This window comes from Mesocricetus auratus, unplaced genomic scaffold (genome assembly GCF_017639785.1).
Source record: "Mesocricetus auratus isolate SY011 unplaced genomic scaffold, BCM_Maur_2.0 contig_12030_pilon_obj, whole genome shotgun sequence".
NCBI classification, from domain to species: domain Eukaryota; kingdom Metazoa; phylum Chordata; class Mammalia; order Rodentia; family Cricetidae; genus Mesocricetus; species Mesocricetus auratus.
The window spans coordinates 1-17064 of record NW_024434314.1 but is presented as its reverse complement, the minus strand read 5'-3'; the positions used below and the strand labels follow the sequence as shown (position 1 = coordinate 17064).

The following is a 17064-nucleotide window of genomic DNA, read 5'->3' as shown; positions in this document are numbered from 1 at the left end:
TTTTTATCATTACAAATCCTAGGTTCTTTCTTTCCAAGTTCTTAGTTCTGTGACCTGTTGAATTTTGACATCCACGATCATTTTTTTGATCATGTCCATGAGCAGTAAATGGAAATTTCCATGTGTTTCTAGAAATTCTCCCATATGCTCTGCAATTTTTAGTAAAAACTAAATGCCTACCATCGCATCTCTTGTCCAAAGTCTTTGAGTAAATACTTGGGAGAGTGGTTAGAATAATTTTATCCTGCATAGATGGTTTAGTTTCTTAAGAGTGTTGTTGTATTCTCCCATTCATTTCCTTCTCTCTGTAGGTGCTTGAGACATGATTCTTGCTGTCCTCTTGGGCTTCCTGTGCTTGGGAGTGGCCTCAGCTGCTCCAACACCAGATTACAGTTTGGATGCAGAATGGGAGGAGTGGAAAAGGAGCAATGATAAAACATACAGCCAAGTAGGTCACATGGACACCCAAAGAGGGTCCTCGTAGAGCATGTTCATTGCTGTTGTGGGTTCATGGTTATGCTCGAGGCAATACATGGCACCCTTACCTGAGGTATTAATGTAACACAGGATAAACACTATCTCTGCTCATCAATGTGTTGAGAATGGCTTGCCTTAGTGTCCCAAAAATCCCTCTCCACAACCTGCATGCATAAGCAGCAGCCAGTCTACTTGGTCAGGTAGTGTGGGGTTATAATTAAAAGTAAATGCCATTCATTGTGTTTATTTCCAGGAGGAAGAAAGGCAGAGGAGAGCAGTATGGGAAGAAAATGTGAAAATGATCAAACTGTTCAGTATGGAGAATGGCCTGGGGATGAACAACTTCACTGTAGAGATGAATGAATTTGGTGACATGGTGGGTGTGGCTTAAATTGTGTTGTATTCTGCTTTTTCTCTTCTATTGTTTGAATGGAAACTTTATGTATCTTTCCTTGAAGACTGGTGAGGAAATGAGGAAATTGATGATGGAGAGCTCAGTTCTGACTCTAAGTAATGGGAAACGCATCCAGAAACGAGGAGATGTCAAATTTCCCAAAACTTTGGATTGGAGAACACAAGGCTATGTGACTCCTGTGAGGAGGCAGGTATGACAACATCACATGACTGACTTCTTCAGCTACTGCAATGGGACTAGTTATTGACTCATCTGTCTTATTTTATAACTTGAAGCCACAGTTACTGTCCTTACCATTCTTCTGCTAGTAACAAATAGCTTTGATGTCCAAGGGAAGGAGGAATCCCTAATCCATGCCTTGGCAATTATAGGGCTCATGCAGGTGTAGAATGTATGCTAATAATTTCTAAGTATACTTACTCTTAAACCTCCATCTAGTGACCCCACTTTATCTCTCTCCAGACTTAATTTCTTCCATTATTGATATTTCTTACACCTGGCATCCAGTAGATCACAGTCTCATGGACATCTGTGTTTGACAGTGTGGTTATCCATTGGGGCATAAGACACCTCCCACCTAGGCCCTTCCTACCTAGGCATCGGCCAAATGAGAATAGCTCATTTTTGATAAAGTACTCCTCTTGAGTTGCTGCAGTTAATATTTTTTATGGATGACAATATTTCTTTTCCATTCAGCTAGGTTGTGGTGCTTGCTGGGCTTTTGCTGTGGCTGGTTCCATAGAAGCACAGCTGTTCAAGAAAACAGGCAGACTGATCCCACTGAGTGTACAGAACCTAGTGGACTGTTCTAGAACTTATGGCACTAATGGCTGTAAAGGGGGCAGAATCTATAATGCCTTCCAGTATGTGAAGAACAATGGAGGTCTGGAGGCTGAGGCAACCTATCCCTATGAAGCAAAGGTAAGTGGGCTGCCTGGGTTGTCTTTTCATTTCATCTGGGGTAAAGGAAACTTGCAGAAAAAATGCATTGCCTTCAGATTTTCCCAAACCACCAGTGCTGCCATTAGAGTGTCCACCATGGCATGGTTGTCTGAATCCACGATTCCATGTAGATTATTCCTGCTTCTATGCACATGGAGAATTGGCAAACCATTCTACACATAATGCAGATTTCCACATCATGAAAATTTCTTGTGGATAGGAAGATCTATGAGGTATCATTGAAGGCAAGAGAGCTGATTTTCTGTTCCAAATTTTCCAGCAATATTTCACTTGCTGGGATAATTTATCGTAGCCCAGATGTGGGAATGGTGTAATGCAAACTACCCAGTATTGAGGTTCTTTCTGTCCTGAAGGTAGATGGGAGTAACCAAACCTCTTAACTCTTTGCTTTTCAAAGGAAGGACGCTGCAGGTACCGTCCTGAACGCTCTGTTGTTAAGGTCGCCCGCTTTTTGGTTGTCCCGAGGAATGAAGAAGCCCTAATGAATGCGTTAGTGACCAATGGACCCATTGCCGTTGGAATTGATGCTTCACATGAATCTTTTCTAAGATATACAGGAGGTAAGTATGTGTTTTTCTAGATACCAATGAAGAATTCTTGTGACCCTTTGGGACATACCAGCTTGATATCCTAATAGTGTATAAAATTTGATGTGAGTGTTTGGGCTTGTAGGTTTGACACTTGTTAATGCAGTCATCATGTGTGTTGTTTCTAAGCGACATGACATACCTATGCATCGGAGTACTTCGTTACTTGTCATATTATTTAGCTTCGTTTACACACATTCGTTACTCGTCATATTCTTTAGCTTCGTTTACACACGTTCGTTACTTGTCATATTATTTAGCTTTATTTGCACACGTTCGTTACTTGTCATATTATTTGGCTTCATTTGCACACGTTCGTTACTTGGTGTCTGTTAAGATATGGAGCCATCACATTCCCAGAATGAGGAGTGACTTGAATAAAGAAATAAATGTTTAGCTGTGATTTCTTGTAATGTGATTATATCAGCAAAAAAACAAGATGTGGAAGAAGTATCTTATGTGGATACTGGGATGTGCTTATCAACAAAGTTATGGTCACATTTATGTATTTATTTACTGATTTATTTGTTTGGTTATTTGGGTTTAATGAGAATTTGGATGAGGATTCCTGTTAACCATGGTTCCTATTTTTATTGGAATTTCTGCCACTTCAATCCAATTATAAAGTGCCCCACTTACTTTTGTTGATCAGGGTTACCACCAGGTTCCTAGTGCCTTTTATTACATTGACTTTCTTTTTTAGGTATTTACAATGAGCCTAAGTGCAGACGTGATTCTCCTAACCATTCGGTGCTGTTGGTCGGGTATGGCTATGAAGGCAGAGAGTCGGAGGGCAGGAAATATTGGCTGGTGAAGAACAGGTATAAATTGCTGAAAATTTTTGTATTTTAGGTTTCAAATGGACTTTCTGTTTGTAATTATAGTTTAGGTACACGTCACTGAAAAAGGAACATTTTCTTTCCTTTTTTGTTGTTCTAGTGTGTGTGTGAGTATGTGTGTGTGTGTGAGTGTGTGTGTGAGTGTGTGTGTGTATGTGTGTGTGTGCATGCGTGTGTGTGTGTGTGTGTGTGTGCAGTGTGTGTAGGCCATGCTGATGTCAGTTGTCTGCCTCAGTTCTTCTGCATTGAGAGAGTGTCAATGATCCTAGAGTTTCATATTTTCACTAGTGTCCTTATCTAGTTTGTTTTAGTTATTCCTTGGCTTCTGCAAATACAGGGTAACTGCAAAAACATCCTAGTTTTTTTTTGTTTAAAGTTACTTTCACTTGTGGTAAGTGCGTGTCTGTGTGAGTAAATGCTGTGTGTGGGCAGAAGTTCTTGCTGACCAGACAGACACTACATTGCCCACAGCTTCAGTAACAGGGGATTGTGAGCTCACTGCCCTGTGTACTGGGTGGAAACTGTTGTCCTGTGGAAGAACTCCCAGTGCTCCTAGGCACTAAGATATAGTTTCACCCTCATTTTGGCTTTTTCTTTTTTTTTTCTTTTATCAATTTTTATTTTAATTTTAAATAGCTTGTTTTACATGTCAATCCCAGTTCCCTCTCCCTCCCCTCCTCTGGCACTCCCCTTTTGGCTTTTTAAGTGGAACTTGGACTTAAATTCCCGACCTTCGTGGTTAGACAGTAAGGCAACTAATATTACATATGAACACAGAGGCACTGTTTTCTTGGTAATTAATATAATTTTTGAATCATTGATTTTCTATTTTCTCATTGGTTATTTCTGCACAACCCATGGGTGGAAGATGTCCTGAATTCCTCTGCCGTGATTTTTTTTTACTGTCCCCTGTGAGATAACTTGTGATACTCTGGAATTGATTTTCTGTCTTCTGATGTTTTCTACTGAGTTGACCTCTGGCTCAGTGCTCAAATGCAGAGTTGTTGTAATAGTCCACTCTGATGTGTCTTGTCTATTAAATGTGAAACCTGATTTCTTTCAGCCATGGTGACAACTGGGGAGAAAATGGCTACATGAAGATCCCCAGAGATCAGAACAACTACTGTGGAATTGCTTCCTATGCCATGTACCCTATATTGTGAGCTGCCTGGGGATGAGAAGGCAGGGAAGATATTAGGGGCAGCACACACGGAAGAACCCCAGCCTCTTCAGAGTGATCGCCCTCTGCTGAGTGCAGGAGATGCTTGAACCATTGAAAGGCCAGGGCAGGATGTGAAATCTGTGGTTTTTCTTGAGCTACTAAGACATGACGGCTGCTGTAACTGATGATCTGCACCCATTTCTGTTAAGACTTCCTGTAGTTGCCTCTGGGTGGTGGTGGTGGAGGTAGAGGTGGTGAAATGCCTTTAATTCCACCACTCAGGAGGCAGAGGCAGGTGTCTCTAGGAGTTCAAGGCCATTCTGGTCTACAAAGCTACACAGAGAAAACCTGTCCAAGAAAAAAGAAAGACTTCTTTTAGTGACTTGATTTTAACTTTTTCCCTGTACTAACAAATACCTTTAAAAATAAAAGTCAAATTCAAAGGTAGTATTTAGTATTTCATTTTGGGAGATGACCTTTTTTTTGTTTTAATGCTCAAACACGGTATTCATCTTGAACTGGGTGTGGTGCTGCTGTTCCAGGAGGAAGAGTCGGCGGCTCCTCTGTCATGGGTGGCCTTCAGTCACTGGATGTCCATTGCATCTAGAGTGTGATTTGTATACAGCATCCCAGCTCTTAAAGACTACATGAATACCCCCCTGGGTTTGATGTTTTTCAGCTGACACGAATTCACCCAGTTTCAGTTCTTCACCCCTCTGTGGAGTGTGATGTGACTGTGTCCCCCACTGCATTGTGATTGGCTGTGACGCCACCCTCTTTCCAGCAACCCAATCCCATACTAGCTTGTCTGTGACTGTATTCCCGGAAATCAAGATAACCCAAGTCTGCAATTACAGCACCGATCTTCCAGAATGTTCAGTGCTTCAATGTGCTTGAGTGCTGACCTAGCTTTCAACACAGGCTTTTACCATTCAGGGTCCTAGTCTCTTATTGCCTACGGTTGATAATCCTCAGGCTTAACTATTTGATGCATTCAACTTTGCCTCAGGCATGCACATTCAGAAAAATGTCACACATACAAATTACCACATATGTATTACTTTGGTGTGTACCATTTTGAACTATCTCTGGGCCCAAGCATGTAGGGCAGGTATTAGTATGGACCGACAGTTCATAACAAATGACCAGCATCGGCAGATCTCATTTCTGCTTCTAGTACTTGACTTCAGAGACTGGATATTGGGTCTTGGTAACCTTACCTGCATGGTCATCATGGAGACAGAAGTCCGGGAGTGCTTTTCTGTACATCCAAATTAATTAGGACGTCTGCTTGGCCAGAATCCTCTTTACCCCACAGTTTTTTGTTTTTTATTTTTTGTTTTTATGACAGGGTTTCTCTGTATTGTTTTGGAGGCTGTCAGTCCAGCCTGTCCTCGAACTCACAGAGATCTGCCTGCCTCTGCCTCCCAAGTGCTGGGATTAAAGTTGTGCGCCACCTCTGCCCAGCTCCACAGATTTTTTTTAATCAACCTTCTATCTATTGAGTCTCAGTCTGCTCCTTACTGTAAAATTCACCTATCCGTCTGCACATGAAAGGAAGCTCCCTCTCCCCTTTTATTTCAGGACTCCACACAAATGAACCCTGCATGTATATCACCTTTGTACAGTCTTCCAATCAGCGATTTGATAAGGACAGTGTTACCATCCCCCTTAAACAGTAGTTCTTTGACTCTTCTTCCTATGTGGCACTGGCAAAGTAGGCATCCTAGTCAAATGGAGTCCACGTTCTTGGTGAGCCTTAATTTTCAGTTCCTATGACTATGGCAGTGATAGTCTTATTTCCTCTGGCACCTCACGATCTCACAATTGCGTTGGAAAAGCAGATGATGAATGATAGCCTGTGGTGGAACACTGAAGATAATAGTGGTCCCTCCACTATTGCTTAGCTTGCCAATTGGTGTTATTTTAATTTTAAAATTAAAATAAAAAATGATTAAAAAACCCCACAGTTTTTTTTAACAACGTTCTATCTATTGAGTCTCAGTCCGCTCCTTACTGTAAAATTCACCTATTCTTCTGTGCATGAAAGGAAGCTCCCTCTCCCTTTTATTGCAGGACTCCATACAAATGAACCCTGCATTTATATCCCACTCTTTGGTACAGTCTTCCAAGCATTGATTTGATAAGGACGGTGTTATCATCCTCCTTAAACAGTAGTTCTTTACTCTTCTTCTTCCCATGTGGCACTAGCAAAGCAGGCATCCTGGTCAAATGGAGTCCACGTTCTTGGTGAGTCTTAATTCTCAGTTCCTATGACTGCAGCAGTGATAGTCTTATTTCTTCTGGCACCTCACGATCCCACAATTGTGGTGGAAAAGCCGATGATGAATGATAGGCAGTGGTGGAACTGTGAAGATAATAAAACTCAGCTTTTCTTTCTGGGGCCGGAAGGCCTCCCACTGTGTGCTTTTCACATGCAAAACACAATAAACATGTATTCCACTATATAGGCATGATTGACATTTCCTGTCCATCCATTTTGTCCAGTGACCAAGAGGTGAGGTCCTATTCCTTTGAAGACTTGCCTTGTTTGAAATGCAGGAAATGCTAAATGCCTGTGGATGTAGTCAAGAAAGAACTGGATCCTTTTGGACATTGGCTCCTTCCTTATTAATCCCAGGTCTTTCCACTGGGACTTTTGTGTCCAGGATAATGATTTTTTTTGCCTCAGTGTTACTATGCTTTTCTGTTGAGAAATTAATGGATATCTACCAGGAAAATTTCTCCCTTTTGTATGTCATGGCCTGGTTCAGTTAAGAAAGGAGCCATGAACTCAGAACTCGGAGAGATCCTCTGAGAAACGATAGTGTCGGAGATTACCCCTTGTGAGTGTACTCGTGAATATGCTATGCCAGGAATCCCATAAAACCTTAAACCGGAAACCATAATATACATGCAGAAGACCTAGTGCAGACGCCTGTGGGGCCCTGTGCTTGTGGCTTTGTCTCTGGGAGTTCAGATGAGCTTTTTTGTTTTTTTTGGTTTTTCGAGACAGTATTTCTCTGTATTGTTTTGGAGGCTGTCCTGGAACTAGCTCTTGTAGACCAGGCTGGCCTCTCGAACTCACAGAGATCTGCCTAACCCTGCCTGTGGAGTGCTGGGATTACAGGCGTGAGCTACCAACGCCCGGCCTACAGATGAGCTTTTGCTCGTGTTGATTTAGAGGGCTTTGTTTTCTTGCTGTCCTCCAACCCCTCTGGCTCTTATACTCTTTCTGTCAACTCTTCTGCTGGGTTCCCCGAGCTCTGATGGGGAAGGTTTTTGGATGAGCATCCCAAGGTCTCTCACTCTCTGTGTAATGTCTAGCCGTGGGTCTCTGTGGTTGATCCCATCTGGTGCAGGAGGGAGCTTCTCTGATGGTAGATGTACAGGTTGATTGGTGAATATAGCAGAACCATCATGAGACGTCGTTTTATCACTGTGTTCTTTTTTGTTTGTTTGTTTGTTTTGTTTTTAGACAAGCAGGTATTTGGTTTTATTCCCTACTTAGTTTTGATTCTTTGCCACACAAGCAGCTTCTATTATGGGTTCCGTCTTGTGGAGTGGGCATTAAGTCAAATCAGACATAGGTTGGTCAATCCCTCAGGATTTGTGCATCATTGCCCTAGCAAATCTTTTCTTCAGCAATGTGGCTTGTTGTCCTTGTGTGGACAGCAATCTCTTGTCTTGATAACAGGCTGGGTTGTTTGGAGGATTCCTATGGGACCCCTTTGTTCAATAAGTCCCAATTCTGGTGACAAGAGATGGCTAATTGTCTCCCTCATTATCTGGTGGTTTCATTTAGATCTGTATTAGTTTTCCATATCACCCTTCTTGTGCCCCTTTACTTTAGCTGTCTCTCCCCTTATTCCCTCCCTCAATCCCTATCCCTCCTCCATCCTATTACTTGATCCTTTCATTGAAGCTGTTCCCCATCCATGCATCCATCCATGCATGTATCATCCATCCATGCATCCATCCATTCATGCATCCATGCATCTATCCATCATTATCTGTTCTATTCCCCTTTCCTAACAAGATCTATTTGTACCTTTTAGTCCCTTACCCAATGTACCCTCTGTGCTTCTACAGATTGTAATTTGGTTGTCATCTGTTTAAAAGCTGACATCCATACATAAGAGAACAGAAAGCATACTTGTGTTTCTTTGTCTGGGTTACCTCACTCAGGATGATTTTTTTTGTTGTTGTTGTTCTAGTTTCATCCATTTGCCTGCAAATTTTATGATGCCATTTTAAATGACCGAGTAGTACTCCATTGTGCAAATGGACCACCTTTCTTTATCCGCTCTTCTGTTGTGGGACATCTAGGTTGTTTCCAGTTTCTGGCTATAGTGAATGAGGCAGTAATGAGCATGGTGGAGAAAGTGTCTGTGGTAGGAGGAAGTGCTCTTTTGGCGTGTGCCCAAGTGTGGTACAGCTGGATCTTGACATAGATAAATTCCCATCTTCTGAGGAGCTGTCATACTGATTTCCACAGTGGCTGTACAAGTTTGTGCTCTCACTGGTAATGGGTAAGTGCTACCTTATTCTGCTTATTGTCATCTGTTTTGTTGATCTTGGCCATTATGACAGGTATGATATGAAATCTCAAAGTAGTTTTGATTTGCATTTGCCTGATGACTAAGGATTTGCTGAACATTTCTTTAAGTGTTTCTCAGCCATTTCAAGTCTCTGTTTGAATCTTTTCCCCATTTTTAAATTTGTTTGTTTGTTTTCTTGACATCCATTTTTTTCTTATTTTAGTTCTTTATATAACTTGGCTGTTAGGCCTCTGATCAGTTGTGGGTTTGGTAAACCTCTTTTGTTATTTGTAGGCTGCTGTTTTGTCAATTTGACCATGTCCTTCTCCTTGCAGAAACTTTTCATTTTCATGAGGTCCCATTTATTAGTCATTGATTTTAGTGATTGTACTTAAGTGCTTTGTTCAGAAATTTTTCTGTGCCAACGAGTTCAAGGGTATCCTCACCTTCTATCAGGTTCGGTGTGTCTGGATTCAAGTTAAGGTCTTTGATATGCTTGTAGTTAACATTTTTGCAGGGTGATAAGTCTGTATTCATTTAGATTCTTCTACATTCAGTTTGACTTGTACCATTTGTTGAAGAAGTTTTCTTTTTTCTGGTCTGTGTTTCTGGTTTCTTTATCAAAAATTAAATGCCCATAGGTGTGTGTGTGTGTGTGTGTGCATGCGTGCATGCGTGCGTGCGTGTGTGTGTGTGTGTGTATGTGTGTGTGTGTGTGTGTGTGAGTTTATGTCTGGGTCTTCAATTCTATTCTGTTGATCAGCATGTCTATGTTTGAGCCAATTCCATGCTGTTTTTGTTACTACAGCTTTGAAGTGTAGCTTGAAATCTGGAATAGTGATCTCTCTAGCATTTATTTCATTATTTAGGATTGCTTTAGTAATGTTTAGCTAAATGCAGATACCCTTGTGTTTGAGGCATAGATGTTCAGAATTGAGCTTTATCTCTTGATGGATTTTTCCTGTGATGAATACGAAATGCCCTTCTTTATCTTTTTTAAAAATTGATTTTAATTTGAAGTCTATTTTGTTAACTATTAGGATAGCTATATCAGTTTGTTTCGTAGGTTCATTTGATTGGAAAATTTTCCCAACCCTTTACTCTGAGGTACTGCCTGTCTGTGAGGTTGAGGTGTATTTCTTATATGCAGCAGAAGGATGGATTCTGTTTTCATATCCAATCTGTTAGCTTTTGTCTTTTTATAGGTGAATTGAGACCATCTGTATTAATAGATATTAATGGCTAGTGATTGCTAGTTCCTGCTATTTTTGCTTTTGTTGTTGGTGATGGCATTGTGTGTTCAGTTCCCTTCTTTGGGATTTGCTGCCGTAAGTTCATATATTTCCTGTGTTCTTGTGGATGTAGGTGATTTCTTTGAGTTGATGTTTTTCTTCTAGTGCTTCATGTAGGGCTGGGTTTGTGGCTAGGTATTGCTTAAATTTGGTTTTATTTTATCATAGAATATCTTGTTTTCTCCATCTATGGTTATTGAAAGCTTTGCTGGGTAAAATAGTTTGGGCTGGCATCCGTGGTCCCTTAGTATCTGGGTAACATCTGACCAAGACCTTTTGGCTTTCAGTGTTTCCATTGAGAAGTCAGGTGTAATTCTGATAGGTCTGCCTTTATATGTTACCTGGCCTTTCTCCTTTGCAGCTCTTAATAGTCTTTATTCTGTATGTTTATTGTTTTGATTATTATGTGGCAAGGGATCTTCTTCTTCTTTTTTTTTTTTTTTGGTCCAGTGTATTTGGTGTTCTGTAAGCCTTTTGTATTTTCATAGGAATGTCTTTTTAAGGTTGTCCTGGCTATTATTGGCTGTGTTTTTATGCTGATGCCTAGGCATCTGGGATTGAGAAGACTGTAATTTTAGATGGATGGGTGTTTTTTTTTCATTTGCTTTCTACTTCTTTTCTGGTTTTAGTAGAGTGTCGTGCAGTCGTGCCTTTGTGTTGCTTGTAGGAGAATTTTCTGCATTTTTGATAGGTGTGACCGTTGGAGGCTCTAGGCAAAATGTATTTCTGGTTATTGGGACATGATACTAAGGAATGAGGATGGGTTGTGGGGCACTAGAGCGACTTTGCAAGAGGCAGGGTGTTCCACCAGAATCTGCTTGGTTTGTTCCCTGGGAATGGGGCCAGGGAGTGAGAGGAGGTGACATCAGAAGGTCTGATACAGAGTTAGTGGTAAGATCGCTACAGGGCTTTTTGATGAGACTGGGAATTTGGACTCGGAAGGAATGGAGGAAGAAGTGGATATCTGTAGTTAGCCTACCTACTTCCTAGGCAAGCATGGCCAGTGTGTTCCCAGAGAATGCCTGCTAGTGTTAGGGGATAAGGCTAAGCAATATGTTGAGGGAATGAAATTTGGAGGAAAAGATCTGTGTGGTCCGTGGAAAGTGGAGGACAAAGAATGTGTTCTGCTTTGGACCAGGGCATCATCACACTGCATTTGGAGAAGAGGGAGAGGTGACGATCCTGCAGTCAGCCTACCTGTGTGTTCCCAGAGAGTACCCTCTAGAGTTGGAGTTGGGCTAGGGCAAAGAATCAGGAGAAGAAGCTTAACTGGGGAAGATCTGTGGGATCTCTGGGAGACGGGTGTGGTGGTGGTGTTAGCGGAACAGCATTCTGAAGAGCTGGGCATGAGGCTGTGGGATTGCATTTGGAGGAGCAGCGGGAGAGGTGAAGAAAAGTGGTCAGCCTACCTGTTTCCCCGGACAGAGTGGCCTCCAGGTTTTTTTTAATTTCTTGAGACATTAACTCTGTATCTTTTGATTAAATAATTAAGCTCATTGTATTTAACTATCTCAAAATGTGTATGTTAAATTGTGGCCATCAGGCTGTTGAATTTTGCTGTTGTTTGTGTTGGTGTTGGTATTTACTTTGTATTTTAGTTATTATGGCTCCTATTTCTTTCCACAGTCTTGTGGCTATGCCCATTCCTCTCGTTAGCATGAAATAAAATTTGCTATATCTTCTTTTGGTTTTGTTTGTATACACATTTTTAGGCTGTTTATATCATGGAAAAGTTTTCATCCCATTCTGCTGTGGTGGACAGTTTTGCTGGGTATTCTTGTTTAGGTTGGCTTTTATTGTACTTAGCTTTTGGAATCTATCACACCGGGCTCTTCTAGCTTTCAAAGTTTTTATTGAAAAGCCAGATACTACTCTGGTGGGTTTTCATTTACATTACTTGGATTCCCACCCCCATGGCTTCCAATACACACTTTTCATTTTGTATAATTAGTGTTTCAGTAATGATATGCCATGGAGCATTTCTTTTCAGGGCTTGCCTATTTGGAGTTCTCTGTGCTTGTAGCTACATGGCTATGTCTTTCCTTAGTTTGAGGGAGTTTCCTTCAGTGATGTTGAATACCTGGTCTCTACTATTGATTTGCGATTCTTCTTCCTTCTCTATGCATAAAATTAGAAGGTTTGCACTTTTCTTGAGTTGGAGATTTCTTGCATGTTACTTTCCATTGTTTTAACTTTTGTCATATTCCTTGCTCATTTGATCTTTGTTCTATACTTTTCTTTGAGAACTGACAGTATGTCTTCTTTTTAATCCATTGTGTTTTAAGGCTTTCCTTCTGAGTTTTTCAGTTCTATCTTTATTTTCAGCTTGAGTCTTCTTCAATGTCTCTATTCACTTAGTGCGGTCCATTTTCAATTCCTGTAATGCCTTTGTCATTTCTTCCAGCCCTATGTTTGTATTTTTTTAGATATCACTTAGCTATTTATTCTCTTCAAATTACTTCTTGTCAATTTCATTTAGCCATGTGTTTGTGTCTTCTTTAAACTCTTAGAATTTGTTTATGATGTTCACAATGCACTTTTAATCTCTGGGACCCGTGGGTCATCTTGGAAACTCCCATGGAAAACATTTCTAAAGAAGTGTTAGGTGTTAGAGGGGAGATACTGACTTGATCTTTAAAACTGCTTGTAAATTTAGATGATGAAATCTGGACATGTGAACTCTTCTGGTGATAGTTCCATGTCTGATATAGACAGAGAAAGTTGAGGCATAAGAGAAGATGTGCAAATTGATTGAGCTTAGAGATTATAAATGACTTGGGGGGTAGAGTTACAGAGATCGCCATGTAGGATGTGTATCCTGATCTAAGCCTTGAGTGTGAGAGTATATCTGGCTGATTGGAAAGGTTAACTATGTCATCGGAGAGCCTATGGGTTGGGAGCAATGAGGACGTGTCCTTGCCAAAGTCTAGCAGTTGCTGTGGTATAGGCAAACGTGGCCAGATTTAGTCATACACTGGGTGATGGGGTGGGAGTGGTCAGGTAGATCATCAGGCTAGCCCCTGGACAGGATGTGCAAGATCTGGGTTAGTCAAAAGCCTGGATCATTCCTTATTTATTAGATCATTAATGGTGGAGATTTGTCCCTCCTTGAATTGAGGCTTTAATGTGGAAATAAGAGGAATCTTCAATGTGTATGACTTCTGGAGTGACCCTTTCACCTTCTCTGGGTTGTTCCATTTGATCATACTACATGTTGATATTATTTTCTGCCAGAAGAGACAGCTATATTTTCCTGGAGGGAGAAGCAGTGAGATTCTGAGCCTGGGCTGATGTGGGATGTTCTTATGTATGCTGTGAGTATGTCTTGCTTTTCAGACAATGGCCAAAAAAAGTAAAGCCAGGTGGGAGATCTGCACAGTGATAGAGAGAGAGGGGAGTTAGAGTCAGACATATACCATGTAGCCACCAAAGAGCCAGGATGCCAGAGCATCATCAGTAAGTCACAGCCATGGGGGGATACACAGATAGTACAAATGGGTTAATATATAAGAGAGAGAGCTAGTCAGTAATAAGTCCAAGCCATTGGCCAAACAATTATAGGCATATATTAAGTCTTTCAATGATTATAAGTGGTTGTGTGGACCCAGAGGGTGGAGAGAAACTGGTCCAGGTGAAATGTTAAAAAAATGCTTCCAACTATACTGGACCTCAAGGCTCTACCAAATAGGGCATGGGCTGTGAAGAACTATTATGTAGAAGTGTCTTAATTTGGTTTTTATCGCTGTGAATGAAAAGACACCGTGACAATGGCAACACTTATAAGGAAAGGTGGTTTGGTTATAGTTTCAGATCTTCAGTCCATTATCGTCATGATGGGGTACATGGCAGTGTTCAGGTAGACATGGTGCTGGAGTTGAGAGTGATACTTCTTCCAGGCAACAGGAAGCCGATCTCCCCATGGGCAGACAAGTAGCTGAGTAAAACAATAGCTTATGAGTTCACCTCAAATACCTGAATGGTGTGGCCATTTTAGACTGAAAAAAAACATGATAAGGGTAGGGCTGCGAATCTTTCTCTCTTTGCAATCATGAGTCTGATCTTATGGTCCACCATACTCAAAATTACCCAAATTTCCTTTATATTGAAGGATAATGGTAGATCCAGTATGGGAATCCCTGAATCTGGTCACTGTAATAGGGACAAACCTGGTTCTGGGATCACCAATTCTTCCAACTGTGCCCTTTGCAGTTTGGGAAGGGTTCCAAGAAGGTGGCCTCTGATTCTCTGGTCCCTATCACTTTAAAGTGCCATTCCAGCCCAGAGGTGGCTCATATCCCTGGCTTATTTAGACTGTGTTCTTGGTGGGACAGCCTTTGTCAGGCTGTCTCTCATCATAGCCATTCACTCCCTTGACATTTAACATTTCCTGTCCTAGATTTTGAAGGACGAAGAATGCAACTTGAACTAAAGCATGCAGAAAAAAAGCGCAATCCAACCATCAGCTTTTCATACTTCCTATGAATGTCTGGGTCCAACTGTGTTAAAAAAATGTCTTTTGGGAAACCACCGTCTTCCTCTTTGGTGATTCCATGGTTGGTATACATTCTCAAAGCATCCCATAATCTGATGTGGAACATTTGAGGATAGATGAAGGGCTTTACTTTAATATTTCTAAGAGATTTTGTGGTGCAGTAAATAAAACCACTACTGAGATTTTTTCTAGTCTTTTTTTTTAAATCTCTGTTCTTTATCTGGATGTTGACGATTTCATTCTTGTTGGGATGTTGCCTGACCTTTCTCCTTTGTTCTTAGAAGTAAGGTAATTCTCCCATATATATTTTTTTATTTCCTTAACATTATCTTCTTTTTTGAAGCTGTCAAGGTCTCTTCTAGAGTAATGTCCCATCCCCCCCCCAGGCTAATGTACATAACTGCTTGAGGTGCTCACGTGACAGGCAGTGATCTGGGTTATTGGTATAGCTTCCCAGCTCATTTTGATTTCCTTTATTCTGACAGCAGAAAGGAGATGCGTATTGACCACTGTCATCCCATTCTTCCCTTTAGGCACTTCCTCGTCAGGGAACATTCCTTCTGGGGTGGGGATGTAGATGGATGTCTTACTGGTTTGCCCTTGCCTAATAGGTACAGGGCTCTGCTGAACAGGGGGTTCTAGAATTTCTGGGAGTCAGGATTGATATCTGAGGATCTCTCACAGAGTGGTGACATCTTGTAAGAGGAGGATCCCCTTCTGATCTTTGGCTTCCCTTCTAAGATCCCTACCCGTGTCAGAGTACTCTGCAGCTAAACCCTGAAAGTCCGCCTTCAGTGTTGAGTTCATTCTGTGCGATCTCAAAGGTCAGAGGAAACTGGGGCTTATTTTTACCATTTCTGAGGGCTTCCGTTCGTGCTTCAGCACATGTCTAATTGTGTGTTGTGGCTGTATTTGGCACTGCCATCTGGTGACTATTTAAACCTACCATGAGATGATATGTTGGAAACAGTCCAAGACATGCTCTCTAAACACCTCAGTGTCTGCTTTTCCCGTGTGCTCAAGAAGCAAGCCAGCAGCGACCCTAGGTATCATGGATTCTTTGATGTTTGTCTGCTAAGTGAAATGAGGATGGGAGAGCTCATTGATCCCTTCTCTGATTTCCCAGAAAGGCTCTGGTCAATGTGTTTAGGGTCTTTCCAACTTAATGTCCCTGGGATAACTTCCTAAGATGGATGTTGCCTGTGGTCTGTGCTTTCTCAAGACCACTGTCCTGGTCCTTGCTATTTTTACTGCTTCTCTACATATGTATGATGTTCCTTTCCAGAAAGCATATCAGTTCCTTCCTTTTTCTAAAGAACGCCGAGTGAGACGTAAGGCTAGCCTTTTGTACAAGCCAGAGAGTTCCTTACTGAGAACCTGAGGGTCCTTTTTAATTTTCTGATGAAAACTTTGGAGACTTTCTATCTCATTCAGAGGATAAATGGACTCCATTTTATATCAAATAATAGGTTAGTCAAGTTACTAAGTAGCAAGAAAGTACCAGATCCTTGGCTGACACAGCTGTGAGACTTCCTTGCTGCTTGAGGGGAAAGGGAAAGGCTATGATATCACAGCTGAAATAGGTGAGAAACTCCTCTGGTCAAGGACTTCATGGTCCAGTGTCCAATCTCTCTTAGACTTGGGAAAGGACAGGCAAAGTTGAAGGTCTTGTTGACATAGAAGGAACCAAGTTACTGTCTGTCTTCGGATTTCTGGTGTTTTTATTTTTTTTCTTTGTCTCTAAAGAAAATACCACGTTGCTGTCGGGGGACTATGTGCATTCAATTCTCCAAGAAAGGTGTTCTCTATGTCTCTGACCAGCTTATCAAAAGCTGACACAGTTCACACTATGGGAAATATGCCTTTCCAGCCTCCCCACTTTTGTTGTCCTCCCTTTCCAGGACTCAAGTCAGGTGTCACCCAGAACAGTGGGAAATCACACTGCGGTGCAAGCCAGAGCTTCTTTAGTAGGGGGTCGCTTCGTGTCTGTTGATTGGTCGTATTTGGCTGCTTAATATTACTATCACTAAATGGTTTAACTTGCTTAAACACTTCTGTACATTCAAACAGAAGAAAAACCAGTGACTGCATTTTGTTTTGATTCAAAGCAACAGAGTTGAAAAACCCTTCGCTGTGAAAGAGGAAGGAAATCAGATGGTCAGCATGGTCATAGATAGGTTTTGTGTGTCTGTATGTTTCCCTTTTCAAGGACTTATATAGAGACCACAGTAAGCTAAAGACCATTCTCTCCAGTTCCTCCGTACTTTGACATGGCAGGTACAGAACTTGGATGTGT

At 41.4% G+C, this 17064-nt stretch overlaps 1 protein-coding gene across 1 annotated transcript; it reads left to right on the top strand.

Moving 5' to 3' along the window:
* Window positions 1–322: 322 nt before the first annotated feature.
* On the top strand, window positions 323–4444 carry LOC121138590 (cathepsin 7-like). The gene is made up of 7 exons (XM_040741251.1): window positions 323–448; window positions 731–853; window positions 936–1082; window positions 1589–1817; window positions 2257–2415; window positions 3146–3263; window positions 4345–4444. The coding sequence occupies exons 1-7, from the start codon at window positions 323–325 to the stop codon at window positions 4442–4444; spliced, it is 1002 nt and encodes a 333-aa protein (XP_040597185.1).
* The last annotated feature ends 12620 nt before the right edge of the window (window positions 4445–17064 follow it).

Excerpts from the sequence above, each read along its gene's own strand:
- LOC121138590 (XM_040741251.1), top strand. The coding sequence starts at position 323 with ATGATTCTTGCTGTCCTCTTGGGCTTCCTGTGCTTGGGAGTGGCCTCA. Across the intron at positions 449-730 it reads ATGATAAAACATACAGCCAA|GAGGAAGAAAGGCAGAGGAG; the intron begins GTAGGTCACATG and ends GTTTATTTCCAG. Across the intron at positions 1,818-2,256 it reads TCCCTATGAAGCAAAGGTAA|GACGCTGCAGGTACCGTCCT; the intron begins GTGGGCTGCCTG and ends TTTCAAAGGAAG.